Below are 15,318 nucleotides of genomic sequence, written 5' to 3' on the forward strand. Positions count from 1 at the left end.
CTACAGAGGGATCTGGTCCTCCTGATCACATTTAGGCTCTTTTCCAGCCCCACTGTCTTTGTATGAAAACACCACCTTGATACTAGATGTCATGCAGTCTTAATGTCCCAACCTAGATCACTACAGGAATTACACCAGATGAAACATTTTTGGAACTAATTCATCTGAACATAATAGAGCCCTTAAGAGACTCTCCACCAGTTCTTGTTCTGTGGCTCACAGGATCTTATTTTTCTGGACCTGGTTGTTACCTGATTCTGGAACTGCTACTTTGTATCCCCCACCACCACCCCAAAATTTTTTTTAACTTAAACCAGTCAAAACTGTTTTTTTAAAGATTTGCAAGCATGTCTTATTAACATATCAGTTAATTGCCTTCAGAAATAGTTTTACTGTCTTTTCTGTGATCCACACTGCAATAAGTATTAGGTATCACAGGGATCACAGCATACACAGAGGTCATGATTTCCACCTGCCAATTGACAGGTTCATCTCCTGTCACTGTTATGTTCTGTATTTTATGAAAACACCAAACACTTTTGGTTTTACATTCACCATACAGTTTCTTATCTTACATTGTCCCATCTGCTAAAAACGACTGTCGGGACGCCTGAGCAGCTCAGTCGGTTGAACGTCCGACTTCGGCTCAGGTCATGATCTCACAGTCTGTGAGTTTGAGCCCCGCATCAGGCTCTGTGCTGACAGCTCAGGGCCTGGAGCCCGCTTCAGATTCTGTGTCTCCTTCTCTCTCTGCCCCTACCCCGCTCATGCCCTGTCTCTCTGGGTCAAAAATAAATAAATGTTTAAAAAAAATTAAAACCAACAAAGAAACAAACGACTGTCCTTCTCACTGGAGTCTACTCATTCTTTAAGACTCAGCTCAAGGGTCATCTCCTCTAGAAAACCTTCCGGAAGATACCCATCCCCATCCCATACTAGCCGCTATGGGAAGGGCGTGCCTTCTCTGTACACTGCTAATGTGAAATGCTCCTTTGCTTTGCTGAACTAATGACATTGTAACTTTGGGGACCTTGAGCCCCACCGGACTAAATTCTTTGAGCGCAGAATCTTTTTTCAGAGCTTTCTATGCTAATATGCAGCAATCCCAGGTATATCACAGATGTTGAGTGACGACAGATAAGTGGGAGGTCTTCAAAGCAAATGACATCATTTAGTTGAGAATAATTTCCATAAACATATGAGCAGATAGACAGAGGTATGAGAGAGTTTAGGATTAGGACCTGCAAGAAAGTACAGTCCATCTAAGTTTCTTGTTTTGTACCAACGAGGGCAATTTTTATAGGTATATAATACTTTAGGCATACAAGCAGAACTTAAATTAACTATCAGCACACAATTTATGGATTATCTGTTAGGTACAAGATATTGTGAAATAAAGAAAAACTATTTGAAAGAGAAAGAAATAAACTGGGGGGTGGGGAGCAAAAGGAGAAAAACAAAGAAAGGAAGAATTTGGTTGCTTTTGTTACAAATATCATTCTAAAAAAGAGAATTTAGATAACTGCTCTTACAGATGGAGTAATATTTATGGGACAATACTTGCTATGTTGCATGGAGGCATAGAGAAGAATAATGTGAAAAACAAATGAGTTGCTATTAGCATTCTTGAGGAATACAATCACCAATTTGGAAGAACTAAAATTCATATAATCTATATTTTTAACATAGATCTTCCCTCTGAACTAATAAGGTATTTTCTGTAGATAAGAGCTTCTTGAATTTACCATTAGAGCAATAAATAGAAGGAGCCATTTTGACTAAATTTTCTTTTTTCTTCAATCATTTAATACATATTTCTTGAATGTCTCCTATAAGGTCAGAAACTCAAAAAGGTGGTGAAGCATTGTTATTCAAATTATATCTTGACATTTCTGTGATATCTTAAAAATTGAACATATGGGTTAATTTCAGCACATGAGTTTTAAATTTTTTTTTAAACTTTATTCATTTTTGAGAGCAGGAGAGAGAACATGCAAGTAAGAAAGGGGCAGAGAAAGAGAGAGAGAGGGAGAGAGAGAAAATCCTAATTAGGCTCCATGCTTTCAGCATCAGAGCCCAATGTGGTGCAAGAACCCACAAATTTTGAGATATGACCTGAGCTGAAATCATGAGTCAGGTGCTTAACTGACTGAGCCACCTAGGTGCCCCTCCGCACATCATCTTTAAAATCTGTATTTTTTACATAATAAGAATCAAAGAATGCATATATTAAAAATGAACTGATTTGACCATTAGTTGCAAAAATATATTTAGTTATTTATAATTAAAGAATTGGTCTGTTTCAAATGCTGAAGAAAAGTACAGCACTTTTTCTTACAGTAAAAGGTATGAAATTATTTGTAAATACTGATTTTTCAACAAGATACATTTTGCTTGTCTTTCCATAGACGATCACAAATAACTCTTCAGATGGCTAATGTGTATGGTGAGAAAGCCTGCAAGTGCTATAACATGATTGGTTTAATCAAACACTCATTTCTAATAGCTCTCCAAATCGTGTGCTTCCTCCTCCCCCCATTTCCTAAGAAAATCCACCATGAGAGAAGATTGCTAGAATAACTAATAAGTGCTTTGTATTCCTAAAAGGAAGAGACAAAGAACTGAAGAGAAAAGCTGGCTTGTGAGAGAAGACAAGCACTTTGTGAGTGTAATGTGCGTGAAATTGTATGCCTTGGAAGAAAGACAAATTGTCAGCAGGATACAAAGTAAAGATTCTTTGTTCAGAAAAAATACTCTACGTAGGTGGTTAGTTGTTTTATTGTTTTCTCCCTAACACAAATCTTCCCTGTAAACCTGCTAAACAAGGGTAACTCTACTGGAAGATGCCACAATTTCCATCCCCAATCAGGCTAAAAGGGATGGAAGTGAGGCAAGAAGGGGGGTGGAGAGCAAAAGTGTGGCCCCGGTAAACGCAGAGGTTTAACCTCTGAAATATCTGGGTCATCTCCTGGGAGAAGAAAAAAAAATCACTAAGGAAGAAAAACCTCAAAAGAAAATGCAAAAGCTGTAAAAGTCACACTGGAACTAAGGTGTGACAAGAACAGAGAAAAGTATTGATTTCATCTGTCCCAAATTTGGTGACAAACAGGGTATCTGTGAGCCGAAATAAGAAAATACAGACTAGAGGGAGAAATTGAGATTTAGAAAAAATTAAATATAACTTTAGTGATTCAGAAAAGTTGACAAGATACTCTAAGAAAGTGGCCTCACAAAATTGTTTATAATCACTATTTTTTTCTCATTTTCTTTCCCATCAGCATCTAAAAAAAAAAAAAAGAAAGAAAGAAAGAAAGAAAAAAAGAAAAAAAGCCATACCATTTGATTCAGGTTAAGGTTCTTCTAGAACTGTCATTGTTTAACCATATACCTATTTACTGACTCCTAAAACTCTGTGCAAAATTTATTGCAAGTTCACTTTAGATATTTTAACTCCACGTTCCTTGTGTGATACAAAGAATTTTGCTGAATTTTTATCTATATTACCTGTAATATGCTTATGTATCATTATTTATATGCTTTCCCACATATTTTTTCCTATATTTCTTTCTATATTTTCATTCTTTCTATGTTTTTCCATGGGGAAATATCATCTTAAAAATCAATATTACCATGGGAACACACACACAGGACATATATAAAAAAAGAAAATACCAATACTAACATATTTTCCATGGGTTAATATTAAGAAGAAAACATTCATAAATACCAAATGCATCGCTTATATACAGTGAAGTTTTTTGTCTTAAATTAAAAATGAAAATGGATATTACTGAATTGTATAACAAATAGAACCTACCATAATTTGTTTATTCAGTTGTTCAAGTAGAAAGTTTTAAAATACGAATAATGAATCCTACATCTGAAGTTTACCTTCTAATCATACATTAGGAATATTTCAATAAGCATATTAAGTACTAGGATTTCTCTTATCATACAAGTGGTTTAAATAACTTCTTCTTAAGGTACTACTTAGATAAGAGCCTCATTCCAAATTGTGGGTGGCATTTTAACAGCACAAACTAGTTTTTGCCATTATGCTTTGTTAGGTGTTTGAGGAAATGGAAGTTTGCAGTGATTCAGTGGCTTGAAGAAAGGCATTAAAACCTCTTAAAAGTAAGTAGCAAAAGAACTAACAAAAAAACTCTAGGCTCTTGAAGCATTTGTTTTCATCATGTGCCATTGCTGTACTGATAACAATTATAATGGTTAAATACTGAATGAGATTAAATAACTCATGAAACTATCAATGGGAAACTCTATGGGGAGAACCAAAGCTGAGTCCTTAAGAACAGGTACTTGAGACAGGCTCCACTCTTGGCTCAGTCATTATCCAGCTATTCTTTGTTTTACATGAAACATTAGCTTATCCTATTGTGCTTCAGTTTCTTCTTCAGAATAGCAATACTCATACCAAACAGGGAGGAGGATATTGCGAGAACTTAATAAAATAATGTATGTAAACATTTAACCCATGTGGTAAATGAGATGTAGTAAGTGCCAAAAAATGGTAGCTATTTTAAGTAAGTGATTTTTTTTTTTACAACATTGAAAAAGTCTGTGTATTTTAGGCTACAGATAAGAAAAAAGAGCTTAGGGTTGGTCTAAATCACAACTTACTACAGATCAGGGAATAGGTCTACAAGGTGAGATCCAGAAAATTTTAATAGCTTCTCAGCTTAAGGACTAATGCTTTTCGTTAAGTAACCAGACCATATTCTGAACCCACGCTCCCTGATCTCTGGTCGTTTTTCTACTAAATAAACCTCCCTTTCAAATAAGTCACTACACTTTATTTCATGGTTTATATATTCTTTTGCATTTTTTCCTATGAAATCATTTTAAATTTACTAAGTGAATTCCCATTTGTACATCACACTTTTAACTGAAGATAATTTAAACAAACACAATCATGCTACACCGTATAAATCAAACCAGTATATAAACTGGCGAGTGGCTGCACCTAAGTTTATAATTCTTATCAAATGAAACAATAAGAAAAATATCTTAATATAATACACATCCTTACTAGACAACCAGTAAATTTTTAGGATTATCAGAAACCTGTATAGATAGGATATTCAGGAATCAAATTATCTCTGAAGATTTATAAGAGAGAAGGGAAATGTGTAGTAAACCACACTCCTTCTATGCAAAAGCATATGAACAAATTCTTATTTATATTGAAATGATTTAAGTAATGATTTTTCAAGATAAGTTTGGCAGAGTATTTTGGAGGAACTATCCTCAAAGAAATTCTGAAGAAATACAGAAAATTGAAGAGACAGCTGTGAAATTTTTTAATATTTAAAAATTGTGAAAAAATCTAGCTTGACAGTTTCTACTTCAGCTTTCACGTTTCAAAAATATGATTGAAAGTTTCCTCAAACTGTCTTTAAAAATGAGGTATTCCTTATGGTATATTTTTATAAAATGCCTTTGGAAACAGCTATTCTATATAATTCACAGAGATCTTACTATATAATCCAAATATAATTGTCAAAGTTCCAAAAAGGACTACAAATGTTCTTTTTTAAAATTTCCCTAATGAACAATAACTGGTCAGGAAGAGCTTTATACTTTCATAGAAGGGTCCCTAGAAATAACAATACATACAAAGCATAAATTCAGTTGAGATTTCAACAAAACCTATGCACTCATGCTGTTTTCATAACAAGGAAAATTAGCTTATAAAACATCACTAGATAAACTGTCTCTAATCAATCACACTAAAAATAAAGCAAAAATGAAATTCTCTCTTGATTGCTTTCATTATTATTTTAAAATTTCAATTCATTTCTTGCTGGCCAATTTGCTCTCTATTATTGGATTATGCACACTTACAGCTTAGGAGTAATGTGTTGCTTCTTAAATGAGCAGAAATGCAGCAAGCTGACAACTATCTCTTAGCACAACAAACTTGTTGATCCTCAGGTACTTTCCTTCTGAGATGTCAAAGGAAGTTGGAACCTGGGATTTACTTGTGATCCCAGGTGTTTTGAACTTTGTGGATGAACTGATTATCTAATATGAGAATGTAGGATTTCCTAGGCGATCTTTACTAAAGAATCCCACGAACAATTAACTGTCAGATCAAAAATATTTTTATGAAATGGTGATTCTTCTTTTGGGTGGAAAGTCAGAAAAAAATGTTCCAGTTTTGATTGTTTGATCCTTCATTACTCCTGAAGAAAAAAAATGATGTTGTTGGCATATACCATATCTGACTTAAAAGCTGCAAAGACAAACTTCTTGAGGCTGCAAAAGATAAATTCTGAAGAGTGCTTTAGCTCATGTAACTTTTGTAATATCTTTTCAGTTTATTCCTTCTGGATGAATATATTTCTAGTCCCCCAAATGTTGACAGCACTTATAGATTAGATAATACAACTTCTACAAAGTTCAAAATTTATCAATTTCTATACCACTAATGTAAGTATAATAATATATATTATATCATATAGACAGCCATATATTATATTATATATAATACTTATATAATATAATATGCAAGATATTATTCATTTTCATTGCTTGTTTGCTTAGACCTAGAGGGAGGCAGTCTCTTTTTTTTTCTCTTAACACTTTTCTAAACGTTTTATATTCTTGCATTAAGAAAAGGTTTAGAATAAGTATGAATATACAGAAATGTATAGTCAAAATGAATACTTCAGGATCATTCAGGCAACATCTAATTCTTCCAATGGTGGGAGGATTTATGATCCTGAAAACTTAAGTCTTTAAAAAAATGTATGTAATACTTCTTACACTTTCATAGAGAATATTTGGTCAATGCACGCAAAACAATGCTTAATGCCTTTTCACAAGAAAAGTACAGGAATATACATACTGTAAGGGACACATTCATACTGCACTTCAAGGTATTTATAGGTTCCTGGACACGGGTCTGGAAAAACATCAGGACCTGCCACCACTGCGCACTGTGTTCTGTTATTGCACCTGAAATCAAAAAAATAAAAAAGAAGAAATAATAAACTTATGGGAAGTGAAATCATGATTAATACCAGTGCTGAATTTATTTTGCTTCTTGTTATAAAAATTTAAGTACGGTTTTGCTCAATTTAGAGTTTTAGACTTTGGAAGGAAATATCTGTAGTATACTCAAGAAAAAAAAAAAAAAAACCTAGAAATAAAAATCAACTCATTCAGTTTACTCATACTAACGAATTTGATTTTTCAGTGAACACAGTGCAACTTTGAGTTAGAAATTAAATACTGCTTAAGCAACACTAACTGGTTCTTAGGACGGCACCAACGTGAATACAAATAACTGTTTGGTAGGAATCACTCACTGTCGTTGTTAAAAAAAATTGAAAAAATATAACCACAGAGTTTTACCAGAAATTTGTAAAATACATTCAATGATTATCATGACATCCATTTTAAAGGCAGTCAAAATATAATGTGGAAATGCTTTGGCCAAAGCTAAATCAATAAAAATTTAATATTTGAGTATTAAAATCTCTTAAAATTTAATTTATATCAATTAATATATTACTAACACCATAAGTAAAGCCATTTCTATGAACTGATTCTCATGTTCCTTGTGTTTGGCCAAATAATTACACTAACCTCACAGACGGCTGTTCACAAATACCAATATCCTATAACTTAAAATAACTTTGAGTCCCCAAAGAGAATAATCAAAAACCACTATGAAAATAGAAATATACACTAGGCATTCTTTGTGGCAACTCGGCTAAACAAATCTGGGCTACCCAGATTTAATCATGGGTAAGTATACATATAATGAAATTGATTCTTTGGAGTGGCTTTGCTAAGGTAAATTTTACTCAGAAATTATCTACGTTTAATAATTTATTGATAGGTACATTTTTCTATAGAAAAATAATGTTTTCCAACTATTATATTGTCACTAAGTGTACAGGATGAGGCATTCTACAGTTATCCTGTCTTATGTTCTTGTTTATTCATCACAGAAATATACTACCTCATGGCTAGAATTTTCTGTTATATCTACTTGAAGATATGCTTTATTCTATGAAATGACCAATACTTCTGAATCATTGTTTGCATACTGGCGGAATAAGGGAGCACCGAAGGAAGAACTCATTCTGATTTACTGTGAAAATACCTTGGGTTTGCTTGAGGCTACCATTTGTTGGCCTTAATGAGGATTTTTCTTAGTACCTAAATTAAAATTGATTCATTAGTGAATGTTGTAAGGTGAAAAATATATTCTGTGCTTTCAGTGGAAGATTAATAAAAGCCAATATTCTATACTTTTTATGCAATTTAGCATGATAGTTAATCCTGAGGAACAACATGTCCCTAATGTTCTCTTGTGTAGATTTAATGTCTAAGGATGATTACCAGAGAACTTGTAATAACGGTAACGTAAATGTGGCTGGCCTCACACATAAGAGGCAAGGAGACACCTTGCCATTTTAGTGTACTCAGACTTTAAAAAATTGGAATACTTCCCTTTTACAAAGAAAATCTTTTGGAAGGAGATGTCTCAAAGTAAAAATACATGTTTCTTTGCAGTTAAGGCATACAATTTTTATATCACACCTGGAAAAAAACTCATAAATCCATCTCAGATGTTTATAAAAGGAGCAGCTATATAAACTTAGTTATTTCTGTAATTTGTTAAAGAAAGTTATCATCGGGATTGCATTTGAAGTAGTAATAGTTAATAATGAAAGAAGTATACATCATAAAATTCAATGACATGTAAATATTTTGTAAATGCAGTATTTCTGATCTGCAGTTATTAAATCATCGGCTTTCTTGGTCTACTCTTGTTTTACACCCTATTATCAACCTTTCATTCTGATTTCTACACCTGATATAATAAAATTCATTTAGAAGTTGTGTCTATTCTTCTAATTCTCAGATACAGAAGGGCAACTACATATCTTTTATTATTTAATCAATGTTTTATATCAAAAGACAGATTACTACTCTATTCCCTACTACTTTATGCCTTATTTATGAGTAGGGCATAAAAGTTAAAATTTATAACTATGGAAGTGTTTGTTGCACAGAAAGTGGTCTTGAATAAGAAATTTCACATGGTTATGTTTGAAGAGTCTCAATTAAAAAATATAATATGAACACTATTCTAATCCACCTATCCACTTATCTATCTAGACATGCACACCAAACAGTATTCATACTATTTATTATTTAAGTTATAAAAATATAATTTATTTATGCATATTTAAGAAAATTAAAATAAGTGACCATTTGCTGTAAAAATAAGTCAAGTAAGCCTTCTAATTAATGAGATAGTATATTGAGGAGGTATATAAATAAAAACATGCTATACCAATAATATATTTGCAGTCATTATCATCATTGTTCTGGATCAAACAACAAGGCTTTACAACATTAACTTTTCAAAATAATTACATACTTTATTAGTATTTATTAGTATGTTATATTGCAATATATTAAATGTTCTTTATAAGTTAAGATTCTTAAAAATCAGGGAGACAGGTAGACAATCTCTAGAATATTATTTTTGTATAAGATACATTAAGAATATTATTTTTGTATAAGATACATTATAACATTGATTGAAGACCAACTACACTTCAAAAACAGAAGTTTAATGGTTCTGTCTTCTGTTTAAAAAATTTTTTTAATGTTTATTTATTTATGAAAGAGAGAAAGGCACACACACACACACACACACACACACACACACACAGAGTGCAGATGGGGGAGAGGCAGAGAGAGAGAGGGAGACACAGAATCTGAGGCAGGCTCCAGGCTCAGAGCTGGGGCTCAAACCCACAAACCATGAGATCGTGACCTGAGCTGAAGCTGGAGCCTTAACCAACTGAGCCATCCAGGTGCCCCCCGTCCTCTCTTTTTGTATGACATCAGTTACTATAAATTAAAATGAAATTAATTATACCTTTGATTAAAGATTATTGAAAAATGAACAGTTTACACCAGTGAGAGTACTTTTATAGTTATAAAAAATAAAGTAAATTCATTCTAAAATATTAAAGATGATAAATGTGAAATAATCAAATGTTCTCATGTGCTTTAAACTCAGATTTTTTCATTGTTTACTTTTAATATAAATATAAATTAAAAAATGATTTTCAGTATTCCTGATATTAAAGATACTTCTATAACCCACAATAAAGGATGAGAAAAGACTGCCATAATATGGTTAAAGCATCCTAATCCACTAATATTCACAGAGAAAACATCATAATCTTAGAAAGTATTAAGGCTTATTTACAGTGATAAAAGTTTCAATATTTTTTCATCAGAAAGTCTATGCGGTTAAAAAGAAATCCACTCCAACAATAGTTTTGAGGATAAATGGCTGGAGGGGGTCAAAAGTTATACACTTCCAGTCATAAAATAATTAAGTCATGGGATACAGGATACAGTTCTGGGACTCTAATTAATAATCCTATACTGTACATTTGAAAGTTGCTAAGAGAAGACAGTAAAGTATAAGCAGATGGCACTGACAGAATTCTCAGAATCCCTCGGAGTTTCACTTTTCACATACATAACATGGAGCCAGTTATTTAATTGCTGCACAAAGTTGCTATGCTTATAAAAATTCATTAGGAAAAAGTGTGAAGTACCATATATATGCACAAAGTATGCTTTTGGTTGTCATAGTACAACTATTATCATGACTAACATTAGCCATTTGTTTCAGGATAGGTTAATAATACTTCATTCCAAAACACTGGGTCTTTTGAGAGGAACTTAGAGTACAAGTGAGATAGCACACAAAAAAGCAGATAAACTATTTGGGTTTAGAGTAGAAACAGGAGAAAAGTAGATTCCCATTTAAAAAAAATCAAAACTGTAAGCCAGATCATTAGTTATACATAAATTACTTTACCTAGGACATACTAAGTCCAAAATGTAGAGTAACAACGGCCTATATCTGTGTAACCTTTCAAACTTGGAAAGCATAGTCACACAAATCCTACTTGTCACTTCTTTTATCAGATGAATATTATTACCTCCAATTTCACAGAGGAGGGAATAGGTTTGAAAATGTTAAATGACTTTTCAGATTCTCAGAATTCAAATCATGGTCACTGGACTGCTGAACAGTGACCCAAAAACCATGGGACTGCTGTCTTCTGAGACTGTGAGTCATGCATTTCATGGTCACTTTGGGAAACTGACTTAATTCACTGATAGGTTCTCAGGAGTACTTGTGATGACCCGATGAGGTACAGACCAGGCGTAAAATATCTAAGTGGGCCAGGATTCCTTTGGTCGTGATGTGCATCAGGCATTCCAAGGAGATCCCGAATTCAAATTAACATTACACAACCAGGCCCCTGCAATCCAAATTGGTATGTAGCAACTGGAAAGATCAATCTCTGAGCATAGGAGGAACAAAGGATGAATGAATATTTATTCAGACGTTTCCAAAAGAAAAGAACAACATCATGTCCTTTTAATTCAACCCACATATAAACCTTCAAGGTGCCATCTACTGATCAGGTTTATTCAGTAAATGTTATTTAATATGTTGGATGCTATTATTAGCAGTAATCTTAAAACAATATTGTTTAATTTAAAATAGTGTGTTATGATGACTGCCAGGGAAGACATACATAATTCCAGGGCTAGCAACAGGATACAAAATCATCTCAGATCATTCACAGTTTACTAATTCATTCAGATATGGTTAAGAACAGTACAGGAACAAAATTAGTTAAGTGTGATATGAAGAAGTCATCTCTATTTGCTACAACCTAGGGCAGCATATAGTGAAAATGATATTGCTGAGTTTATGTGCATATCACCTATTCAGATAAGGTCTTATTATATATAAAATAAATTAATTAGCCTATTTTCTGTTAAATACAATACATTTATCTTTAACTTCAATACCCCAGATAAAAATTATCAGCTATTGGGGTGCCTGGGTGGCTCAGTTGGTTAAGCAACCAACTTCGGCTCAGGTCATGATTTCACGGGTTGGTGAGTTTGAGCCCCGCATCAGGCTCTGTGCTGACAGCTCAAAACCTGGAGGCTGCTTTGGATTCTGTGTCTTCCTCTCTCTCTCTCTGCCCCTTCCCCACTTTCTCTCTCTCTCTCTCTCTCTCTGTTTGTCTCTCTCTCTCTGTCTCTCTCTCTCTCTCTCAAAAATAAATAAACATTAAAATTTTTTTTTAGATAAAAAAAAATAAGTGGCTTTGGCTCGTGTTTGCTTACAGCATATTTATAGGTTAAGCATATAAACATGATCCTTAACTATATTTCTTAAAACTTCTAATATAACAGATACAAGGATGGTATTAGTTGCTTCTACAGCTCTAGTAATTGAAGTAAAATTTTGTATTTATATACTGGGGCTCTAATCCACTGGTGTTCTCCATTAATAATCACTTCAACCACATATTCTTATTACACTCTAAAATCAGTGTGTACAGGGGTGCCTTGGTGGCTCAGTCGGTTGAGCGGCCAACTTCGGCTCAGGTCATGATGTCATGGTCTGTGAGTTCAAGCCCCACGTCGTCGGGCTCTGTGCTGACAGCTCAGAGCCTGGAGCCTGCTTCGGATTCTGTGTCTCCCTCTCTCTCTGCCCCTCCCCTGCTCATGCTGTCTCTCTCTGTCTCAAAAATAAATAAAAACACTAAAAAAAAATTTAAACCAGTGTGTGCAAACAAACCATTCCCGGGAATGTTAAGAAACTTTTCACATGATGCCTCACCCATGTAAGTGTTAAATGTGTAAAACTCCACTGAAAATCACTGCAATGATAAGCTATGATAGTGGAAAAATAAGTGCTTTGTGTCTTTTTGTTAGCAAAATTAGTCATTTGAATTTACATTATCGCTTTTCAAATGGCATTTATATAAAAGCATGTATGTGAAGAAACACACATACACTTAGTAGACCCAAGTATTTCCCAGTATCTAAAATATGGCAGATCAGTGTTTGAATCATATAAGACACTATTCTCTAAGAGGAAAATATTTTAGAGATAGGTTTATGCCAAAAACAAAACACCACCATCATAATACTTTAATGTTTAAAATCTGAAAACAGTTTAGGTAATCAAGTAACTCAATTTTTTAAATGCTCATGATAGAATGTACCAATATAAAAATGCACAGATTAATGTGTGAGCATCAACAATATTTTGCTCAATGTCAATCAACAGAACAACTCTTACACATTCTTTATTTTCCACTGCCTGTCACTCAGGGACCTGCTGATCTGGCATTCATTTTGAACTTAGAGGCCTAGAAATGAGAAGGCAACTATTTCATGGCAGAATATGAATATATACATGTCATAAAGAAATCATCTAGATCTCAAATGGTAAGAGAACTAAGTAGTCTGAGACAAAGAAATCAATCATTATTATTTAAAAAAAAAAGAATTAATTCTGGGGTGCCTGGATGGCTCAGTTGGTTAAGCATCATCCAACTCTTGATTTAGGATCAGGTCATGATCTCACTGTTTGTGGGTTCAAGCCCCACATCAGGCCATGCACTAGCAGTGTGGAGCCTGCTTGGGATCCTCTCTCTCTCCCTCTCTTTCTCTGCCTCTGTCTCTTTTCTCTCTCTCTCAAAATAAAAAAAAAAAAATTAATTCTTACATTGTAGCCATACACTTAAGCATTTACAAAACAGTTTGGCAATGCTGTCTACTTTTTTTTTTATATGTTACAATTTCTTTTTTAAAAAAAATTAATGTTTACTTAATGTTGAGAGAGATAGAGGTAGAGACAGAGCGTGAACAGGAGTGGGCGGAGATAGGCAGACAGAATCCCAAGCAGGCTCCAGGCTCTGAGCTGTCAGCACAGAGCTGGATGCCAGGCTCAAACCCAAGAAATGAGAGATCACGACCTGAGTCGAAGTTGGATACTTAACCGATTGAGCCACCCAGGCACCCCTTATGTATTACAATTTCATTTAATTTTTATATATTTAAATATTATATGTATCTCATGTGGCCTATTTTGTATTTTATTTATATTTTTATAATAATTTCAATCAGTTATTTTTCACTCCATTTTTCACATGAGAAAACTGAAGCCCAGCAGGCTTAGATAACTTATCTAAAATCCTGCAACTAGGAAGTGACAAACAGAAGACAAATGCACCTCTTCCCACAACAAGGAATTGTGCCTTTGAACTTCTATGTCAGCTCTTTGGGTTGGTCTCATTCTCACAACTAGGGTGTGACCAGAGGCCGAGTTAAGTGGCAATTTAAGAAGTAAGGAAAGTAATAAGGCCCCTAATTTGGTGTTTTCATTTTTGAGGAATTTATTCTAAATTATAAACTAAAAATAATGCAAGATCTCATAGAACACAAGTTGACATTGTATGCACTTCGCAAGGTAACTGCCTAACCTCAAGTCTCTCATTTTCTACATTCCTTTACATTGAATTTCACAAACATTCCTTTACATTAGAAAAAGGTAATCTGACACAAGCAAGTGAAAACAAGACCAAAGTGATTAGTGAGGAGCATAGAAACTAGGATACTGTATTAGTCTTCTTGTTGCTTCTGGGACAATCTATAACAAATTTAGTGACTTAAAAACAATGCAAATCTATTCTCTTGTAGGTCTGCAGATCAGAAGTCCAAAATGAGTCTTATATGTTTAAAATCAAGCTGTTGGCAAGGTTGGTGCCCTATGGAGGTTCTGAAGAGAATCTGTTTCCTTGTTTTTTTCCAGTTTCAAGAAAGAATCTGTTTCCTTGTTTTTTTTTTTTTTCTAGTTTCTAGAGGCTGTCCCCTCATTCTTTGGCTTGGGCCCCACATCACATTACCTTTTCTCACTTTGACATGACATGATCTTCCTCCCTCTTTGACCTTTTGGCTTCTCTATAAAGACCCTTGTGATTACATTTAAGATAATCTGCCTATCTCAAGAGCCTGAATATCATCACTTATGGAAAGTTCCTTTATCCACATAAAGAAGTATTCTTAAATTATAAGGATTAGAATGCCAGTTCAGCATATTGCCTGCCAGCACTTAAGTAAAAAGACATATTGAAAACTCTCTCCTGAGGTGATCACCTTCAAGAAGTCTTACATAATAAGATGCATGTCACTGCAGTAGAGCATGGCTAAGTTAGTGTTCATTGTCTCCATAAGGAACAGTTTTATTTAGTAAAAGAATGAATAGGCCTCCACTTACATATATTTTCTCCCAGTACAAATAAATGTTTTTAGTATAATTTGGCTAAAAGACATCATATTATACATTTGTTTTCTTTGATCACCAAGAAATTCTCAGTGCATAAATCTTGTTGCAATAGATGTGGGAAACTAACCTATATTACTTCACAA

At 33.8% G+C, this 15,318-nt stretch overlaps 1 protein-coding gene across 23 annotated transcripts in view; it reads right to left on the minus strand.

The window, feature by feature from the left end:
- ADGRL3 (adhesion G protein-coupled receptor L3) overlaps positions 1-15,318 on the minus strand; it is an 827,855-nt gene that overhangs the window by 332,761 nt on the left and 479,776 nt on the right. For all 23 annotated transcript variants that reach the window (XM_043572585.1, XM_043572597.1, XM_043572586.1 and 20 more), the window contains one exon: positions 6,869-6,978. In XM_043572585.1, the coding sequence (XP_043428520.1) occupies positions 6,869-6,978 (110 nt within the window). The remainder of the gene's footprint in view (positions 1-6,868; positions 6,979-15,318) is intronic.

The sequence above is a fragment of the Prionailurus bengalensis genome, chromosome B1 (assembly GCF_016509475.1).
Source record: "Prionailurus bengalensis isolate Pbe53 chromosome B1, Fcat_Pben_1.1_paternal_pri, whole genome shotgun sequence".
Lineage (NCBI taxonomy): Eukaryota > Metazoa > Chordata > Mammalia > Carnivora > Felidae > Prionailurus > Prionailurus bengalensis.